The sequence below is a fragment of the Liolophura sinensis genome, chromosome 7 (genome assembly GCF_032854445.1).
Source record: "Liolophura sinensis isolate JHLJ2023 chromosome 7, CUHK_Ljap_v2, whole genome shotgun sequence".
Lineage (NCBI taxonomy): Eukaryota > Metazoa > Mollusca > Polyplacophora > Chitonida > Chitonidae > Liolophura > Liolophura sinensis.
The window spans coordinates 57,496,033-57,516,416 of record NC_088301.1 but is presented as its reverse complement, the minus strand read 5'-3'; the positions used below and the strand labels follow the sequence as shown (position 1 = coordinate 57,516,416).

The 20,384-nt window shown below is 38.8% G+C and overlaps 1 protein-coding gene and 1 long non-coding RNA gene across 3 annotated transcripts in view; one reads left to right on the top strand and one right to left on the bottom strand.

Moving 5' to 3' along the window:
- Nucleotides 1-12,434: 12,434 nt before the first annotated feature.
- Nucleotides 12,435-15,932, top strand: LOC135471143 (uncharacterized). Of its 2 annotated transcripts, none has more exons than XR_010444412.1 (3): nt 12,435-12,555; nt 12,943-13,864; nt 14,717-15,932. It is a non-coding gene; the product is annotated as an uncharacterized LOC135471143 (long non-coding RNA). The 2 variants fall into 2 exon arrangements; XR_010444413.1 differs by having other exon boundaries at nt 14,623-15,932.
- Nucleotides 15,933-16,788: 856 nt separating this feature from the next.
- Nucleotides 16,789-20,384, bottom strand: part of LOC135471058 (thioredoxin reductase 3-like) — a 37,311-nt gene continuing 33,715 nt past the window's right edge. The window contains 3 exon segments of the mRNA XM_064750107.1: nt 16,789-18,010; nt 18,726-18,860; nt 20,083-20,178. Of these exon segments, the coding sequence (XP_064606177.1) occupies nt 17,948-18,010; nt 18,726-18,860; nt 20,083-20,178 (294 nt within the window). The 3' untranslated portion in view covers nt 16,789-17,947.

Genomic DNA, 20,384 nt, shown 5'->3' with positions numbered 1-20,384 from the left:
TAAAATTAAGGGATTAATTTCGACACTCTATCCCAGTCTGCCACTCTAATTCAAATTTATACAATGTAAAAATGTGTCCAGATACTGATTTAGAGTTCGAATAAAGTTGTGCATTACAATTAAAAAGGATTGGTCAGGATTAAACAGAAAGCTAACAAACGATTGTCCCTCGTACAGTTGGACGCAAAATTGGTTCTGTAGGAAAACAACTAAAAACCTCATCAGAAAATATGCACAGTAAAGAAAGAATATTTTTGCGAGAGTCTGAAATTGTTTAATTTTACATATTTTAATTGTATGTGTACAATTTCTATGTATATAGACTCAAACCCAACATTTGAACACTTGCTATTGCTACATCAAAACTATATTCATGATGTATGTCATACAAAAAAAATACAAAAAGTGATACACGATTAGAGCACTGTAACTAGCATATATATACAAGGTGCGAAAAAAGAAATATAATTAATTCACATAATTAATCTCCTTTGATTTAAAGTAGAATAGTTATTTTATCACGCAGTTATTTTCTCAAGTTCCACAATGGGAAAATCAGAAGGTCAGTAATCATGAAAAAGCAATACAGGTTCATTCAACGATGGCACTACGTCACAGTTGGACAGTCATCTCATCATCCGTTGAAATCACCATGTTCTAACTACGTAATTCCTTCTTGGGAGAGTACATATGCACTTAGATTTTTTCGGAAATTACTTAATTTCACCTTATGATAAGGTGAGTCCACATGCACAGATTTCCTGTTTCTCCGCCAATGGGCTGGTAAGAATGTATGACTGTTCAGTGAGTATAAGAATTGTTATTAGGCCTAAATTTTTGTTAACACTGTATTACATAAGCTTTGGACATTTGCATAAGTAATAAATGTCTAATCAGTTACAGTTTATGTCAGCACTGGTCTTGTATAATCGATGGGCATAAATCAGAAATGTATTATCATCATTGGATAGTGTTGGATAATTGCTTTGACCCACCCAGCCATATATATAGAAATGTAATGTAAATTTATTATATATATTTACATTACATTTCTAACCGCACAACTGAGTGGTAATCAAGGTCTCATAAAAACTGAGAAATAAGCCTCCATTAAAAATGACGCTGTATCAATAGTCTGAGGGCAAAGGTATGATGTATATTGCCCGCTATATACGTTATTAGTATTGGCCTTTGTGTCGGATAAACAGGGAGATATGCTTGTAGATATGCGTGTATATGCCGACAGAGGCTTGATTCCTGTTGCTTCAGCCTTCCTTGCCACATTTTCAATGTCAGAATGGTGAAACAACATAGAATGTCTTTCCCCAGTCGGTAGCCATATGTACCGAGTAGAAGAAGGTGTTTATATTTTTTGTACGCCTTTCCATGCAGGAGGATGAGGTGGGGGATTCTAACAGCGGCTTCTAGAGCCGGAAGATTTCCTCCCAGAAGCCGACAGCTGCATGGGGCCGGCGAATCAGCCCTGTCGCTATACATAGGCCCCATTGAATGATGCCACTGTAGGGCCAACCAAACGCAAGCTCTTAGACTCCATGAACTTCTCTCGAACTAGGGTTATTTTTCAGTGGTGTATGTTCTAAAGCCATGGAGAGTTATTGAGTGTCTTGGAGGCTTTAAATCTCATGGGATTAGTAAGCCGTTAAAAAGTCTGAAGATCGCTTCCTGGCAATTATTGTCAGCATACATACCGAGCGAACCTCGCCAATATACGCCTCGGTGACACTTAGCACTCCATCCTCACAGGACAAAGCCTCAGTGCTCTCTCGAATATCCATCGCCCACTTAACCCGACTTCGATATGAGATCGTAGTTAGAAACTGGTTTGTGACATTTAGAAACCTCGGGTCCTTTGGTGTCACTCTCTATTCTTCTTCAATCGATCTCGTCGATGTACTACACAGACATATCAATAGTAACGAAAAAGATGTGTAACATTTACATGACAAAACAACCTTTTCCTTCTTCTGTGAAGGTTTTCACAAAGAGAAATGCACATGTTTAGCTTGATCAATTAAGAATGCGAAGTTCTCTGCATATTGGTAGGATTAGTGTGGAATGTAATGTTTTAATCCGGTCCCCCTCTGGTAGCCCCAAATTGCCACATGTCTCGTCTGGAAGCAGTCCACGCCAAAACCTGGAAGACATTTCAAACCGGCAAGGTTGAGAAAAAGTAAACATCCAACCAGTTGGGAAATCGAACAAACTCGCATTTACAAGTCGACAGGTTTCGTAGAATTGATGACTTTCGCCTGAGAAAACTGACACGTATGGTATATAAAAACTCGAAGAGAGACTTTGTATAAGTATGTATATATGTGTGAAGAGTTTGCCGTGGAATGAACGTGGGATATTCTGAAGAATGCCATGCTAAACGCCAAGTGATCGACCCGGTCTTAAATCGCGAAAGGGATGAATTCTCCTTGGGAGGGAAGGTTATTACAAGGTGTTTGCTCCGGCTTGAATTAACGTTCTCATCCGTGCTGGGTATTCCGTGCTGATAGTATAGTCATATGTTTACACCTTTAACTATAGCAGCAAAATGTGAGATCTCCTGAGACCAATAATACCAATACCAATAGTCGGCCAACAATACTAATTATTAGGTAGTGTTTTATTCTTCTGGCTTATCTCCCTAAGAGATAAGCTCCACCTGACGAACGCCAACCAATTTGTTATAAGTCACTATTAGACTGCCTCGGTTACAAATATGCATAAATATGTCATTTCAAACGTGTATTAAAGTCCACTTGTAATACAATTTTATGAATGAAAACTGTAGTAATATGGTGAATTTTTGAAACCTTCATTGGACTGGAGAAAGTAAACCAAAGGGAGGATCTGTATCAATGTGATATCAAAGTTGACAGGAAATATACATTCTGAACGGTTCTCCCAAATGTATTGTATTTGAAGAGATCATTGCTTTAGAGGTTGATTACATCCACATCTAACTGCATCATTCCTGTAAATGATGTGTGCAGAACTTTCAAAACAGCTGCATCTGTAGTGCTTTGTTTTTTTGGGGTTTTTTGTTGTTGTTGTTGTTTTGTTCTGTTTTTTGTTTTGCTTTGGGTGGGGGGGGGGGGTCAGGATAGCAAAGAATGAGACCCATCATCGTACTGAATAATGATAAAAAATATCTATTCATTCGAATTTCAGTGTGGAAAATTTTTTTTTCATTATTCTTTCTTCGAACTCGATTCAGATGGACTCTATCCGAATCAACATGGCCAAGGGAAATTCTTTCAGTATTGAGGAGAAATGACTGGGCTTAGTGTCAACACGTTGACAATAGTGTGAGCTGATAGGGCCACGGTGAGCTGCATGTTGAGAGCTGCGGGCCTATGGCTGGTACTGCCTGAGTGCCGTCTGGTTGACTAACAGGAATGTAATCCAGACGTAATCGCCTCCGTGTATGCCCACTTGCGGAGCACTCTCAACACAGATTTGCCAAACTTCGCAATGGATATGTTTTTGATATGGGTTTTCTGTAGCTTGGCTTGTCCGGACGCTCGGCTGATTAACCGTGAATCATATCACGTCTTAATAGCGTGACTGCATTCCGTCCGATTCAATAGAGGAAAGAAAAGGTTATGGATCCATCAAGGACCCGTGCTGTTTGGAATTTCATCCCGAGGATAAATTGCGTTGTGCTATTACTTTCCGTTTTGTCACCGGTTACGTAAAGTAGGTTTCGCGGACAGTTGCTCGCGGAGTTTCTCTTTACTCACACTATCTGCTCAGGTCGGCTTATAGACGCGTTTTCGTTTAAATTTTTCGCTTCGTTACGAGAACCTGTCAGAAAACCATGGCAACGGGTTTTTTCCTTGAGTTTTCTGGAAGGCGAAAATGCTGATCGGCGTTCGTGTCCTCACACCACTTATTAGGATTCATTAGATTATCCTGGTGCAAAAAATCGATTTGAGAGGCGAACGGGAAGAAGAACTAGCAATGGGCAAGATGCTGGAATTCGCTTTACTCCGCAACCGTAACCGTTAACTGGAATTGATTTTAAAAGATGCCAACACACTCCTCGAGCTTCGGCAAAGCACAGATCACCGCGGGACATCACTCCCAGACGAGAAATACCCAACACAATAAAACTTGCCCTGTTCAATTCTGTACGATGACATATAACAATCCGCGACCAGTCCACAAACTGCGTCATATTGCTTTGTGTCCTGTAAAGAACATTTGGAATTCCTGAATACTATGCATCAAGAAAAATTTCTCACCAGGCTATGCTGGTTATAGGTTTTTTTTTTGTTTTTTTTTTTTTAGTTGTTTTTTTTTTTAGAATAGCATCCTTTTTGAGATATATCATTTGACACAACAAAAATGAGAATAACAGATATGCTTTTTCATTTCAGCATATGTAGAGTTCCTATCGAGATGAATATTAAGAATTATTGTCGAGTTATTGATCTCGGAGGAAGGAACCTTGCAGTACAAGAAGCAGAAGTAAAAGCATATCACGCCTACCATACAGGAGACAATAACGGTTGTTTTCATGGATACCAACAGTTAAATCTTGTGTTTCGATACCATATTCAAAAGGTGCATAACAAAGATTGTTGTTCTATTCTATTACATAGACATTATATAATGTACAGCTGATAAGGCTTGTCACACCCTGTGTTTCGAAACATAATTCTACTGTGGACCAATGCTCATTGAAAGAAAAGCTTTCTATGGTTTGATCACATGCGATTCTCAGAGACCCAACAAGCATCTTCTCTATTATTTGCTTTTGTGCAGTGAAACAAGGGGACATCCTAAAGAATACAAGGTTTCTTTCTGGCTGGATTACCTCACTATTGTATGTGGAATTCGACGATTCAAGTGAACACAACACCGAAGTAGTGTTATTTTTGTTGCCCATCTTAAGGTTTGACGCCGTAGGATAATTATTAACTCGATGTTCCACTTTCAGTGCTGTACGTTCATCACCATTCTTGTTAAAATTTCCAGTTTCTATTACTTCTTATTCATTCCGAATGACAAAAACCACGGGAAAGCAATCTTCATTTGTCTTGGAGAGTGATATTATTTATGACTTTTGTTGTGTGGCAAAAATCTATGATGTATACATGTACTACTTTTTTATCACCCGGACTGTGGTTAAGATATCGAACACATTATTTTCTTGCGGCATTCCTGTTTTTCGGGACACCAAATTCAAATAAAATTCGACTGTCATTCTACAGACATACATGACAGTTAACAGAGTAATTAAATTAAAGCTATTGCATTTTTAAAGGGGAAAAACTCTGTCTCTAACTCAGTGAATCTTTTGGTCTGAAAAAGTATGTGCCCACATAGCCCATTCGTCTGCAAGGCGGTTGACCTTTGCAAATCCGCCGGCTTCGTTATGAACCTCGGTCTAAGTGACGGCATGGAAGGCTTCGCAATGCACCGCTAAAACAGGAAAGCAAACAATCTCGATCGAAAAGTAAAGAGAGAAGGAAATTGCTTTCCATGCTTTTAACGTAAACAACTTATCTTGTATTAATCGAAGTCGTTAAAATTTACACTGTTTCTTCTTCGACGTCACCTACATGGTAGACTTTTTTTTTAATTTACGCTGTCCTAGAAAATATTTTTTTCAAAAATGAGTCTAAATTTTTTCTTGTCAGTGATTGTCTTTTAGCGTTTTCATTGAAATTCGTCAGCTAAGCTTTAACGATCAGATTGGTCTGGCGAGGGTCTTCAGGTGAGCCGTGTGCTTGCATTTTAGGCGTTGTTTGCCGGAGAAAGTGAATACTGATCGTGATTAGAAAAGGAAATGGACCATTATGCAAGACCCTGGCGCTGGATATTTGAATTGTTTTCTAAGAGTTACGCGGGGTAAGATAGACACCTGCGAGTAAATACAGGTCTGAGCAAAGGGTGGCCCTATCGTGTCGTTTACAAGGCTATACACCGTATCAGTTCTGTAAACAGAATAAAAGCAAGTCATAAAATCCACAATTTTCCCTAGATAAACCACTTTATAGATGGCTCCTTTGAAATTCTGGTGCAACAACTAAAGTGGAACTTCCCACGTTAGCTATTCAGTTGTAAACAAATACCATTTCTGTGCCTATGCAAATGAGTGTTTAATCAGTGACCGTTCGTCAGGTGCTTGTTTGCACTGGTCAGCAATTGTCCAGCGAGATGACTGAGCTCTCATCGAGGCTCAATGGCCGGCTTGAACATTTGCACAAAAGGCGTGAAAAGAGAGAATAGGAACTCCACTGAGGCATGACGAGTCACGTCCAAATTTAAGCAATTGTTTACCTTATCCTCGATGTGTCCTTTTTTGAAACAACCTTTTCTTTTTGCTGTATTCATTGAGGTATACCATTCAACACCAGTACACATTGGCGTAAGGTGTAACAATTAGGCATGCAGGTGTGGTTCTTGTGGTGAAGCTGCAAGAGCCATTTTACTGTACCGCAGGTCATGACGCCTACATCGAGATTCAGCACTTGTGCAGGAGCACCTTTTCTTCTGCTATACAGGCAATGTGCACGTGAAAGTTCGTTTACTTTGGCACTCGGACGAAAAGATAAATGAATCAAACTTCACACATCTATTACCGGAAACCAACACCTATACTGCCATTACACGGGTGAAGTATTTTATCTCATTAACTGAACGTGCACAGCAGCCGATATATGAGCCTAGAAGTGTTTGATCTGGACTGCTTGACTGGTGGAAGGGAGATAACCGAGTTATGTACATTTCGCCACGGTCTGTTTAGTGGACAGGTGGCTTTCGGAATCGCGATGAGCCTATTGGTTTCAGCAGCCCTCACCAACAGCTGATCAAGTGTCCAGAAACTGCTTAAATAAGGTTGCTTGGATAAAACTTTTCATCAAGCCGATCACTCAGAGGTTGATCCCCACTATAATATTCCTTTATTGGGAAGAGAATTGAACGCGAGATGTGTCGGCTTTGATTGATTTGTCGTCGACCGACCGATAACCGATTCCGAGCTTTGGGACCTTCCGCCTGGTTACGATTGCCTGGGTTATTGCGATAGATAGTAATTCGATGCTCCGGACGACCTGACAGATCATTCCTGTAGCTCTCGTTATGACCACAGCTTAGTCACGCTGGGCAATGGCTATCTTAGTCATTTTATGGATTAATGAGGGTTGAGACAGCTTTGGTCCCGAGGCAATGACCGCTTCGACGTCCTCTTGTCACCTCAAGCCCATCGCTGACCATACATCACTGCCCCCAGAACACACCGCCCCTGACCTCAACACTGCGACTTCAGAATTTAACCAATCTCTCAACTTCGTTGACTGCAATAGTTATTTCTCCACCGGCTGCTCATCTGTCCATTCCTTCACAGTGAATCACATGCAAGTAATTGTCGCTCCTTTTTTGATCCAACTTAATGGGAGCTTAGGTGACTGGCTTTGCAGATGCAGCGATATGTATCTGATCACTGAATCACATGCACATGTCGGCATTCCAGCAGCCGGACAAAACACATGCACAATAGCTAGGTCGGTTCCAAAATGTTGGTGTTCGCTCCGATATGACTTAATTATCTTGTCTTTGCATATATGCAGCTCAACTACATCTCCTTCAAACAGTTAAATACCTTTTTACAGATTTTATGTTAAGGGAAACATTTTACTCCTTGGGTAATTCGGGATAAAGCTGTGTAGTCTATAATGTTCATGCTTGCCTTTACTAAGACAATTTGATTGGGAGGGGAGGGGACAACCAGATGAAGCAGTACTCACGTATTACAAGCGACCAGTGTGACCAAGGGGCCATCGTGAGGAAATCTAACGCATTCATCACGTATGATTGCGCTGTAAGAGTTGAGCTAAGCATCCTACAGCACATATATAGACAATTTTCATACAGGCATCACGTGTGATCAAACACGAGTTAACACACTTTGCAGACTATTATGTATATCCTTCTGTTTTGAATATACATTCAATAACATTTCAGCATCTCAGAAAATGTTCTTACTCTTTAAAAGGTTTTCCTTGCACATTGTTGGCGTTGGTTTCAGTCGAAAAGTTAGTACAGAGGTCATCCATTGTAAAGAAAAGTATGAGATGTTACCCCATGAATTAGATTCATTTGTGATTTTTTTTCTTTTTTTTTTTTTTTTTTTGCACTTTCTACTGATATATATATATATAATGTTTATTAAGGCCTTACTTACAACATTTCAGCTGTTCAACCTTGAGGACATATATCCATTTTTTGATGGATTTTTTCGTTGTGATTTAACATGTCTATAGTTAATTGCCAGGTACCTAACGAAGAGCATCCAATGATTCCATCTGGATTCTTTTACCTGTCTACCTGGCCGACGACCAGGATATGTGAGGATCGCGCTCAGACCAAAAAGAAATACCGCGAACTGTTTTCAAACTGCATAGAGTTTATGATCGTTTTGGCGCCGATGTAACGTTTTCTGTTTCGCAAAATCCGCCATTGTATGATACACATCTAATTCAATCAAGGCATTCAGTTTATTACAGTGCAATATACATGTATAACTAACAAAGTTACAGTTTATGCAATGCTCACGGAAGTAGAACAATAACATTCCATCTATATACTTACTGTGTATTTCACCATGATCAAGTTTTCCTAATTAAGCGTTAACCTGTCATTTTGATAATGAGTTAGCCTTTATAATTGGACGGTTATCACCATACCGTCATAGATGTAAAATTAAACTGTTACAAAATGTTTAGTGGATTCCTTTATAAGTAGAACATGCCGGTACCCCTTCCCCTTCAGCTCCCGTCCGACTTCAGTTCAGACTCCTATTAACTAAAATATTCATTCATTACTACACCATATTCCCTATGTTCCATTCCATGTCTACTACGTGGACTAAGTATCAGTTTCACAAAGATATCGTACATGTACGATAATCGCACATATAGCAAAATGGTATACGATAATAGTGACGTTCAAAATATCGTACAACAAATGTACGATAGCAAAATGTCGTACGCCGTTTTGTGAAACTGGGCCCAGCATTTTAAAAGTCAAATTACGGTATAATTTCACAATTGTAAGTTTGAAAATTTTAACTTTCTCAACAAAAATTAAACTCACGTTTAATGAAATATTATGCATGATTTAGCTATACACGTGCATTACCTGCTAATTATGCAAATAAATGAGACAAACAGAAAAGATATCTTCATCCCGCGTGACACATTTTCAAATTATAAAAGTTCCACTAATTACTATATAAATATGTGAATAAAACAAATCAGCAATATATGTTTCTGATGCACATAACAGTTTACTCTGTGGACCGAATTCTGTTTTAACTTATTTTTAAGTTAGTCAGTCATCTAATTAAATAATCAATCTGTATCAATTCATCGTTTCATGCACTGGGTTACATCAGTTTTCGACTTGCATGACCAGTCGGTGCAAACAAGCATGAAGTCAGTTCACCTTTATTAAAATGCTTTACAGCAAGCAGTCGGCCCATGGCAGTGCAGTACCAACATCTCCAAAACAAATGGCAGTCAGCTATATACACCTCTATGACCACTGTTCTCGGCAGATCTTCACCTTCCACATTACTCTCTTCTGTCAGAGTAAACATGTAACTTCCGATAATCTAAGAAGCAATTCTTGCCATAGTTTACAGAGCCGGAAGGTAAAATCTGGGCTCATCTTTTTGTTCCGCCGGGAGCTTCGCTAATTTCTCATTTTCCCATCTCTATGGGCTGCTCTTTCATTTCCTTTCTGCTTGCCATATTGGACGTTTTATTGAATTTTTTAGCGATGGATTGAGGTAAAGTAGATTGGACAGATGGTGAGGCGAAGTTAAGCGAGGTTGTAGATTCTCTGAGCCCACAAGGAGCTCAAGGATACACGATTCTCCCCTGGAACCGCGGCTCTGATTCTCCTCCTTCGTCCAGCCCGTGCGGAACAGCCTGCCAATGATTGCCCTAAGCTATTGACTAAGCTTCTATTTGTCAATTAACAAGTGATTCACTCAGGGCAAATTAGAACACTAAATTTATATCGATTTGCTCTTATCCTATGGGGAAGATTTTCTTGCGTTATGTAGCTTCTATAACACACCAGTGAGGTTCGTCTTAGACTCTTGATTGCTCTATCCTGAGGTGATCGCATGCAGATGAAATTAAGCCTTTATCCTCGTTTGTGGAGATGTTTACACTTTTCTGCGAAACATTTAATTACCGGTATACACCTCATGAAAGGATTATATAGGCTAAATGTTAACTTTTATATAAACATCCGCTAACATAATTCAGTCTATACTGGAGATCAAGACGTTTCCCTGAAGTTAGTTGTCGTTCAGTCGTTATAAGACACGTGGAGTGTGGGTTCAAATCCGGCCCATGAACAAGGAATTTGTTGATGCCTACGATTTCAGTGTTTGTGGTGACAATAAGGGGCCGCCGTGGCTCAATTGGTTAGCGCGCTAGCACAGCGTAATGACCCAGGAGCCGCTCATCAATGCGGTCGCTGTGAGTTCAAGTCCAGCTCATGCTGGCTTCCTCTCCGGCCGTACGTGGGAAGGTCCCCCAGCAACCGTCGTGGGTTTCTCCCGGGCTCTGCCCGGTTTCCACCCACCATAATGCTGGCCACAGTCGTATAAGTGAAATATTCTTGAATACGGCGTAAAACACCAATCAGATAAATAAATAAATAAAAGGTTACAATAAGCGATGAACGACAATCTGACGTTCGTTGGACACTAGGCCTACATGTCTTTCCCCAGATAAGAGTGCGGTAAGTGCAAGTAGGTATAAGTTCGACAGGATGTTCAAAAGTTTACCCTGGACATCATAAAGACAGATCATCATATAGTAGGAAGCAAAAACTTAAATACATAAATAGATCGGCCTTTGCAGTCAATGGCCAATACCTTAATCGTATGGCTATATATAATAGTATATGGCCTGGTCTTAGCAAGACTGTAAATTTTCAACCTTTTCAACAACTTAAGCACTTTTTTCAGCGGAAATGAAGCATACAATTATATTATCAAAATGACGCTAAAACAATTGGTGTGTGTCACTTAAGATGCAAGCTTTATAAAACTGTGCAAATTATTTCTCTAAACCAATGGTCCAGTTAGAATGCTTCAAAATATTTGACACAGAGCCGATTGAAAATGTGGAAGAATAGGGGGAATTTCAAGAGAAAACTACATAACCTTTATGTGTGCGCAAATTTCACAAAATGCATTGATATCATTCATAGGACCCTATATTTCTTTTATGCCACGTATGTCTAACTGTATCTACTCTTGCGAAGTTTCCAAAGTTTCACACATCATCCATACGGGTAGTTCTATATACCAGAAATAAAATTCATAAAATGGTGAGCTTCGATGTAATGTAAACAGATATACGCCCTTGCATGGAGTAAGTCATGCATTTTGCATGATCTAGTTGCATTGTCTCACGTACAACAGACATATGAGTAAAAATGATCAAAGCATATATTCGTTTGTACAAAACCCACAGATAAGTCTACACTGCATACACGTCCATGCATTTACACATTGTTTTACCTGTACATATAGGTATATACGTCATGGTCAGACCAGCATATGTTACCTTGTGACTTTTATTACAGATGCTGTGTGCTTTGTAACGATTTCAAACAACGTCACGAGAGGTGTTGCGGTACTACAACGTTATTCCATCAAACGCCTCACATAAGTTTCCTATGTTTTACACTGTATCATATTCAACTTAACTCCGGGCTATACAGGGGCGATATATTCATCGTGTTGAAGTAGATCGAGACATCGACTATATAGCCATCAAAGTTCAACAGACGTACATATTTTCATTATCGATTAACTAGCGTGGTGGAAGATCTGGACACTGATTTGCCTAGAACCTGAATTGCATCTTTCCATCATCATTGAAAACTGTTGACGTCTTCTCTTTGTATGATTCCGTCCTAATTTAGTACTTTATGCATGTGCTCTCTGAGATTTTTGGTGGTTTCTGTTGTTTTGGGAATTGGTCTTACGATTACTGACCTAAAACGACCATATTGCTTGACGGCATTTAGCTTTTAAGACATGTACGAATGTATATATATATATATATATATATATATATATATATATATATATATATATATATATATATATATATATATATATATTGAAAGACGTATCTACATAAGATACAGTTCATTTTTTTTTAATTCAATGCTTTTTCCTTATTAAAATTTTCCTGATTCGTTCTTTTTTTAACACAAATGTTCATATCTCGTCTGCTGGTTAGTTTCATTAAATACGGACAATTGGTTTTGTTAACTACGCACGTGTAAACTGAAATTAAAAAGTCAACTGTCGATCAACTGTGGTGACAGGACGAGTTTTCTCCCTTAGTCCTGCACTCTTCAGTTTCCTCTGGAAAACAATCAAAGAGAAGGTCTGAGACGGTGGTCGTCGGCAGTATGAAATGCCACCTGTTGTACAACTGATTCTCTAACCGAAATTTCAGCTAGCTTACACCATTCTTTCATTCTTCTGTACTGAAGGTACTGGAGACACCTAGTGTTGAGGAAGGTAGTGGTGACTGCTCCAGAATAAACTTGTACACAGCGCAGTGTAGTCAGAAGACAGAACATAGATACCGGTACGAAAGTAATTGTTACACAGCTCAGCTTTATCAAAATCAGGATATGAAGATATGTTGTGGGAGGAGGGAAAGTCTTACATACTGATATATACTTGTCATCCATTTTCTTCGCAGAATGTCAGACCTTTAAAGTAACGTGTGTAGGCCTACTGAGTCCATCTAGATGGACTACACATTACTCAGGCTGTTCCAGTTAGTTCACTATTTTCCAGTTTCTCTATGACAAACTTTGTTAATTTGTTCAGATCTAGATCTGTTGTTTTTATTTCCCATTTTATCATTGTAGTTTGTGTTATGGTGAAGCAATTTCCAAAGCCTAAGAGAGTCATCAATCAACTAATTACGCCCTTCTTGGAGCCTAATCAGAATTGTGGTTTCCAGGTGTAGAGTGTCTTATGTCTTACACAGGAGGGCTTGGGCAACTCCTCTCCAAATGGCCACAAGTGTTTACAGTGACCGGACAAAGGAAGACTCAGAAACAAGCAGAAGAAAATGCTCATCTGATGGCCTGTGTTGTCTACAGGGTTTGGTGTGTTTGTCACAATGTAGTTTGGTACTTAGTTCAGACATGTATTTGAAACTTCCACTAACCTAGACTAAAGATTCTTAAGTATAGGATGAAGTTCATTATGAACAAAATTCTTCTCAAAGCAGTTTGTAGCAGCATTAAAGCTTTACTTAGAATTATACTTGTAGCAAAGCCATTTGGCTCCTTTTATGATGACCAGAATCAGTAGATGGTAATTTGCTTTTAAGATTCTTTTTATATAGTGTAAAGAAGACAAATTCAATGGTAATGGTTCAGCAATTGAGAAGAGAGACTAAGATTCTTGGATGTGAGTTTTCTTACTACATATACCTGGTGTGTACCTATACTTATTGAATGAAGTTCAGTGTATATTCAGTTCCTCCTGACATAGCTTTCAGTATCTAGGAGTTCTCTCCAATGGGAAAGTTGAAGATACACAGAGCATTGATGCCATCTGTTGACAGCAATACCTGTTACCACACCTGGAGCAAACAAGCTCCCATTACAGTCCATTTTCCAGTTTGCGAGCACCTGTGAAGTGCTCTGTGAAGATGGTGTGAGAAGATAGTTCTCCATGTTACACATTTCCCATTCCTTCAACCTTACAGCACTTGGGAAAGGACTGTCACAAGATGCTGCACATCACATTGCCTTTCTTAATGCCTGTATGAAGCTTAAGGTGAGTTCTACATGTGGGTTTTAAAGAGATACAGAATCATGTGCTTAAATAAAAGATAGGCAAGTCCATGCAGGATAAGCCTAGGGCAAGCTGAATTATAGGTATGGCACATTTAATAAAGCATAACCAAGTCTGTACGCCACTGTCAGCCAATTGATTGTGTCCTTTTTTTTTATTTGTTTGATTGGTGTCAATTTGATGTCTTTCTGAAGGATTTATATGACTGCAGCCAGGTTTATGGGTGGAGGAAACGCCAACCTTTAGTAGGACCAGACATCTTGACTTAAAGCCAAGACCAAAAGCCTCATTGGTTAAGGCCCTGATGGTTGCAGTGAGCAAGCGCTTGGACCATTTGAGCCAATGAACCACCCTGTATCATAGTGACTGTTGTTAAATTAACTCAGAAATATAACACTGACAAATCTCTAATCCTGGTAAGGAGGAACTATGTAATTTTTTGAGATATTAGATCAGTTTTACTGATGGAAGTTTTTCTAGCACTTTAATATTGAAATGTCTTGTTATATGTATGAAGGTTTACAGTGGGATGTGTGAGAAACACATTATTGATTTTTATTTATTTGCCTGATTGATGTTTTTACTGAAGAATATTTCACTTATACGATGGCGGCCAGCATTATGGTTGAAGGAAACCGGGCAGAATCCCTCAGAAGCCCCACGCACATCCACTGGTACACCTTCCTACATACGCCTGACTGGAAATACATTATTGAGTATGGTACATTATCTCTCTACAGGTAATGGGTTGCCTTTCTTCTCACAATTCTTTTGACATGGTCAAAATAAAGAGTAGGTATGAAACTGAGCTTTACATTTGGGTTCCTCCTCCAGATTATGCCCTCTTTGTGGACGCCTCCAGGGTTGGGTATGGAGCCCTTCTCACCCCAACTTCTGGTAGCAGCAGTCACAAAGCTCAGTGGATTTCAGACACCTGGCCATGTATACTTGGAAAACACACATTTTTGAACAAAAACGGTTGGATCTGGTCAAACGACTAGCAGGTTGTGCATCTTGTGAATGAAGGAGATGGTGCCAGGAAGAGGGCTAGTGGAGGCAACTGTGGCAAAATACTACAAGTTCTAAGGCAAACTTGTGAGAAACGCAACATCAGTGTTTGTGCTCAGCATTTGAGTCGTCTGGACAAGGTGGCGACGGATATTCTGTCCAAACTGGACCTGGAGAAGTTCAGAGCTGTTGTGGCAGATGCTGCCACCAAACCAAAGAAAACAAAGAAGCTGTTGTAACAAATCGACAGCTAACAAGGAGCGTGATGACTTATTTTATTCTTTATTTTTTTGCTATTCATGCTGAATCCTGCCATAATATTCTGTAATCCAGGATTTGAAGTCTTTCATAATTTTCATGCAAACATGATGTAGATGTGAATATACTTTTTTGGTTCATTCGTGCCAAGTATATGTGGAAAATTATAGCAGTCTTTAAGCAATTTAGCTTTGTATGTGTTCGACATATTTCAGGGTCCCATTTCCACCAGCTGCAAATACTTCATAACCACTTCAAGTATTACAAAATAGGGAGGGTGGATGGGAGAGTACAAATAGGTGTATTGCAATATTTTCTGAGAGTTTTTCGTTTGAAGGAGATGCTGAAACCTTGAAACATGTTGTTCTAGCTTGGAGTATTAAAATCATTCTTTTTGAACTATGCTTTTAAATGTTTTTCTGAAAAACTGCAAATCACACCTGTTTGAAATACGGCAACACAATTCTCTCAGATATTATATTTAAATGTTTTGAAGATGTTTGTTCTAGGTCATGTAGCCATGTTGGATTTCGATCACATCCTTTAAGGATTTTCTCCAAAACCAATGGATGAATCTTTCTGAAATCTGATACGCATGTGCATCTTTGCTAGTTACTTAAAAGGATGAAGAAAAACATCAAAAATCTGTTAAACTTTAGAAGCTTGTCACTGGTCAAGTATGTGATATTATTACATTAATCCAGAATGACCAATGGAAATGATTGTAACATCTTAAGCCAGGATATGTTGTGAAGTTACTGTCAATAAACAATGCAATGCAAATGAGTGTAAACAAGGGTCAACTTTTACCACATTCATTGATAGAGATTGGGTTTTAAGTACCAAGACAATTTACTATCCATTTGTGGTCGATAAGTGATGCCAGGTATTGCCGAATTACTGTAATTCTTCAACCTTTGCTCGTTTGCAAGGTGTTTATTCCAGCATATTCTGAAGGCATTATTCTGTGTTGACCGATGAAGTTATACTTTTTGTGAAGCCTGGAAACTGGGCAGCCCAACCAATTTAGTGTTGTCCCCCCCCAATCAAATTTAAGATGTGCACAAAGTGCAATGAAAGTTGCTTTCATATATGAAAAGATTGAGGAATTAAGAGTACTTTTCATTTCACTGGAAGTACAAGGCTCAGTAATCAACAATTGAATCTTGTAAGTCATGTGAATAGTAATGAAGACACCACTTCGACCAATGAAAATTTGTATTCATTTGCCAAGGTATTCTCCTATAGAGCGTTCACTGGCTAACACAAATTACGGTGAACCAATGAACACACAGACAGATCATACCTTGACATACATGTATGCTGATGGGAAAACAAGAGAGCACTGTCAACCAGTTTTTCATCACTGAGGCGCCTACAACAGCGGAGGCAGGGGATTGGGTGTTCCAGTTCTTGTTGTAAAATATATAAACACTTAACAAGATGGGTTTATTTGTTTCCTCTCATCCTTGCCACCAAGAGCCACATTCTAATATGATTAAGTAACAACAGTTACAACACATCATTCCTGTTAAGGGTAAATAGAGTAATTTCCTCGTAGGTAAATACAGGGTTTCTTTCTGGCTGCAGCCAGTCCGAATGGTTTTGAAAAAAAAAACAAGTCACATACAAAAGATCATGAATACACATGTATTTATTGAAATTTCAACACACTTTAGATCTAGTACCAACAACTGTGTGAACAATTACAGGTTTTGCATTCATTGTCATCACAGAAACCGTTGATGTAAGAGAGCTCCTTCACCAAGACAAAAACAGACTTATAACTGTGCATTAAGATCTATAACATGCTGCAAGTGAAGTAAAACCAGCCATACAATCATCTTATTAAGCGCATTAGGAATGTAGTACACAAAGAATCACTGAAATATCAAAACCTTAACAGCTAAATTATACCAACAGCCACAATGAGTAATTAACTGCACTTCAAACCCAAAGCTGCTATTTTCTTCCTCAGCTACAAGTTAATATACATGTTATTAGTATTTAAGGCATAACAAAGATTTTTCACAAATTTTACTAACAATTTTTTTTTTTATTATACTGGAATTTTTATGGAGGTGTGTAAAGATAAAGGCTCTGGGAATTCCGATTATACTTCCAAAATTGAACACCGGTATCTCATAGGTTACTGAGACTCACTGACTACATGGTAGTCTGTTAAAAGATCTGTGGATTTTGTGAGATATCAAACAGATCTTAGGAACACATATTAACCAATGCATAAAATGTCCCAAATGTCATGTTACAGAAGGAAAGTGCAAAAAAACCTAATCAAAAACTCTGTTTCTCCTACATACAGCGGGTGGACAAAGTGCGGGGTGTAACTTACAGAACATACAGCAATTACATTGTCTGCATAACTTTATACTGAAGATCAATTTTCACAAACCAATATTTAATGCCGAATAAATGTATATACATTATACTTGAATCGCTCTTAATAAATATGCAGTTTAAACATAAGGCATTTTATAATATCCTGGTAATATGGACTGGAAATTGGTGTGTTTCATCCACAGCCCATTCAGGTCTTGTCTCTCCTCAGTCTGAGGTTTATAAACAAGTCCATCATACTACTGTCAGAAAGACAGTGGGCTAGAAATCGAACCAACACCTCGGGTTTACATCCCACTGTTGTCTCTCTGTTTGGCCTGTCTGAGCACAGGTAAAGCACCACAGGTGAAAGGTTTGTTAGTATAATCCATGATAACCTGCTACTTAACTTGCACTCATTCTGGGCACAATCCAGACAGAGTTCAACAGTGGGAATTAACCTCAGCAACCCGCCTGAGAGGTATCCACCCCACTGCTCTTCGTTATAGACAATGTGGTGAAGTTCTGAAAGAGAAAGTGAAAATAGATATAATTTCAGTTTGTATATCAAAATCACTTGATTGGTTAAACAAAAAGATATATAGACAGCACAAATGAAATTCACAAGTTTAGGCATAAATGTAATTGGTGTAACACTGGATCACAAATAACTATTCATTTGACAGGAAATGGCCAGGCTGGTGGAACTGATATTAGCAATTTAATACTAAACCTAGTATGCTGCAACCTTACAGATACATCCATGAATTAGTTTCATCAACTGTACTTTTGGCCGTGCTCACAGACATTTCCCCTTTCTACTGGTAGTCAGGTTTCATACAGATGAAGTGCCAGGTGATAGCCACCTTATCTGATACCAGATAATCCACCTAACTCAGACGAGCAGCCGCCATTACTGCAATAGCGGGACTTAAACCTGACACCGCAATGATCTAAGTTCCCGAGTCTGCAGCAAGAGCAATGGTCTGAACAAATGTGGCCGCAAGAAGCCTTACATATGTTTGTGAAAAGAAAGGACTGATAAATTGGTGAAACAGAGATCCTACCACGGGAAGAAAACTTTGAGCATTGGAGGGACAGGTGGACCAGTCAATGTCAACGGAACATGAAAAATGGAGATCAGTGAACTCTTTGGGTGATTTATGACAGTCTTACAAAATTACTGTTCTACCATGCAGGAGCATGTTTGTTCGTGTTTTTAAGGTTCTATCAACCTCACCTCAGACATGGTTGGATGAATTCCTATTGTTCTGTCAAAATCTGCCTTTGTAGCTCCCATCTTCATGGCCACAGCATATCCCTGAGTTATTTCCCCTGCATGCGGGCCTGCCACATGGAGACCTATCACTCTCTCCTGTAAAACACAATACCAGGTCACGTCATTTCACTACATCCCATGAAGTTGTTGCAGTCTGTTTCTTTTAGCGAATCGCCTATATTCAGGTGTCTGTAAAATCAGTCATACTCGCTACCAAAATTGCCTTTAATCAGTGACACATAACAAAAGCTCTACACATGGATGTTTGAAGCCTATATTATTTCAAGGAAAATGAAGTTACAATACCTTTTTCTAATTCGTAATGTTTAAGTTCATAAGCTCAGTTTTGACAGCAACAACCCATTGCCTCAGGTGACGTCGCAATTATTCAAAAACCAGTGGCATGCTGGATATTGGGTGGAGTTCAACATGTTTTGACTGAGGGCGATACCAGCTACCTAAACTGCTACTGACTAAACTGTAAACCGTGTTACTGACACTGCCATGTTTGAAATTGTTTACACGTTTTAGAATGACATAACCTTAACAACTGAATGTTATTTTATCTCCTTTAGTATGTGATCTCACGGCGGGGTGGATTTAGAGATGGATGTTTAGAGAGGCTGTAGTGTAGGCTGTCTTTCTGCATGGACTTCATTCTAACCGCTTGTTGGTGCAGACATTGTAAACCAAATTAGCCTTCATGCCCATTGTCCAGCATGCAACTTGCTTTTGAATAATTATGATGTCACCTGAGGCAATGAGTTCTTGGTGTCAAAACTAAGTTTTTGGAGTGTAACATTATGAAATAAATATGGACGTCCAACATATCAATGTGTAGAGCTTGGATTGTTAAGTGTAACTGGCTAACGGCAATTTTGGTAACGAGAATGACTGACTTACAGACAGATGAATATAGGAGATTCTCTAAGAGAAATAGACTATAAAATATGGTAACGTTAACATGAAGACAGTCACTTATGATCGATTTTGTGACTAGTAGATAATTCGAAAGACAAACTAATTTGGTTCAAGTCCTATTATTATCAATATTATCTTAATGAGCTTTTTTGAATCTTGGCCACAATCATAAACCTGTCAAAACTATGCAAAATTTACCAAAAGTTTTTTGTAAAATTTAGACCTAATCTTCCAGGACTTTTAACACCTGTCCCTAATAAACCTGTGAATAGGCAGACTGAAGTTACCATCTTGGAGTGTCAGACTTCCTTATAGAACACGTAGAGTTATTTATACATCCTTGCACTGGAATATATGATTGACATGAAGGACAGTTGTGGCCAAGTTCAATACTTACATGTGCGGTTTTCAAACAGATGATTTTGGCATAACAAGCGTTTTCTTCTCTGTGAGGAACTGTCCATTCTAAGGGCTGGAAATTTGTGTGGTACACCTGCAATCAGACAAAACATTGCACCTCAGGTAAGCATTCCAAGATCACACCTAAGGACTACATTAGTGCTAGAATACAGAACAGAGGTTAGTTAAAGTAAGGCCACAATACCAAGTTTTCAATTCTAATTCAAAGAATGAATGCATGCATGCAGTGTTCCCACCCATGAAAAATAAGTTTTTCAAAAAGTTTCAAGAACCTAATAT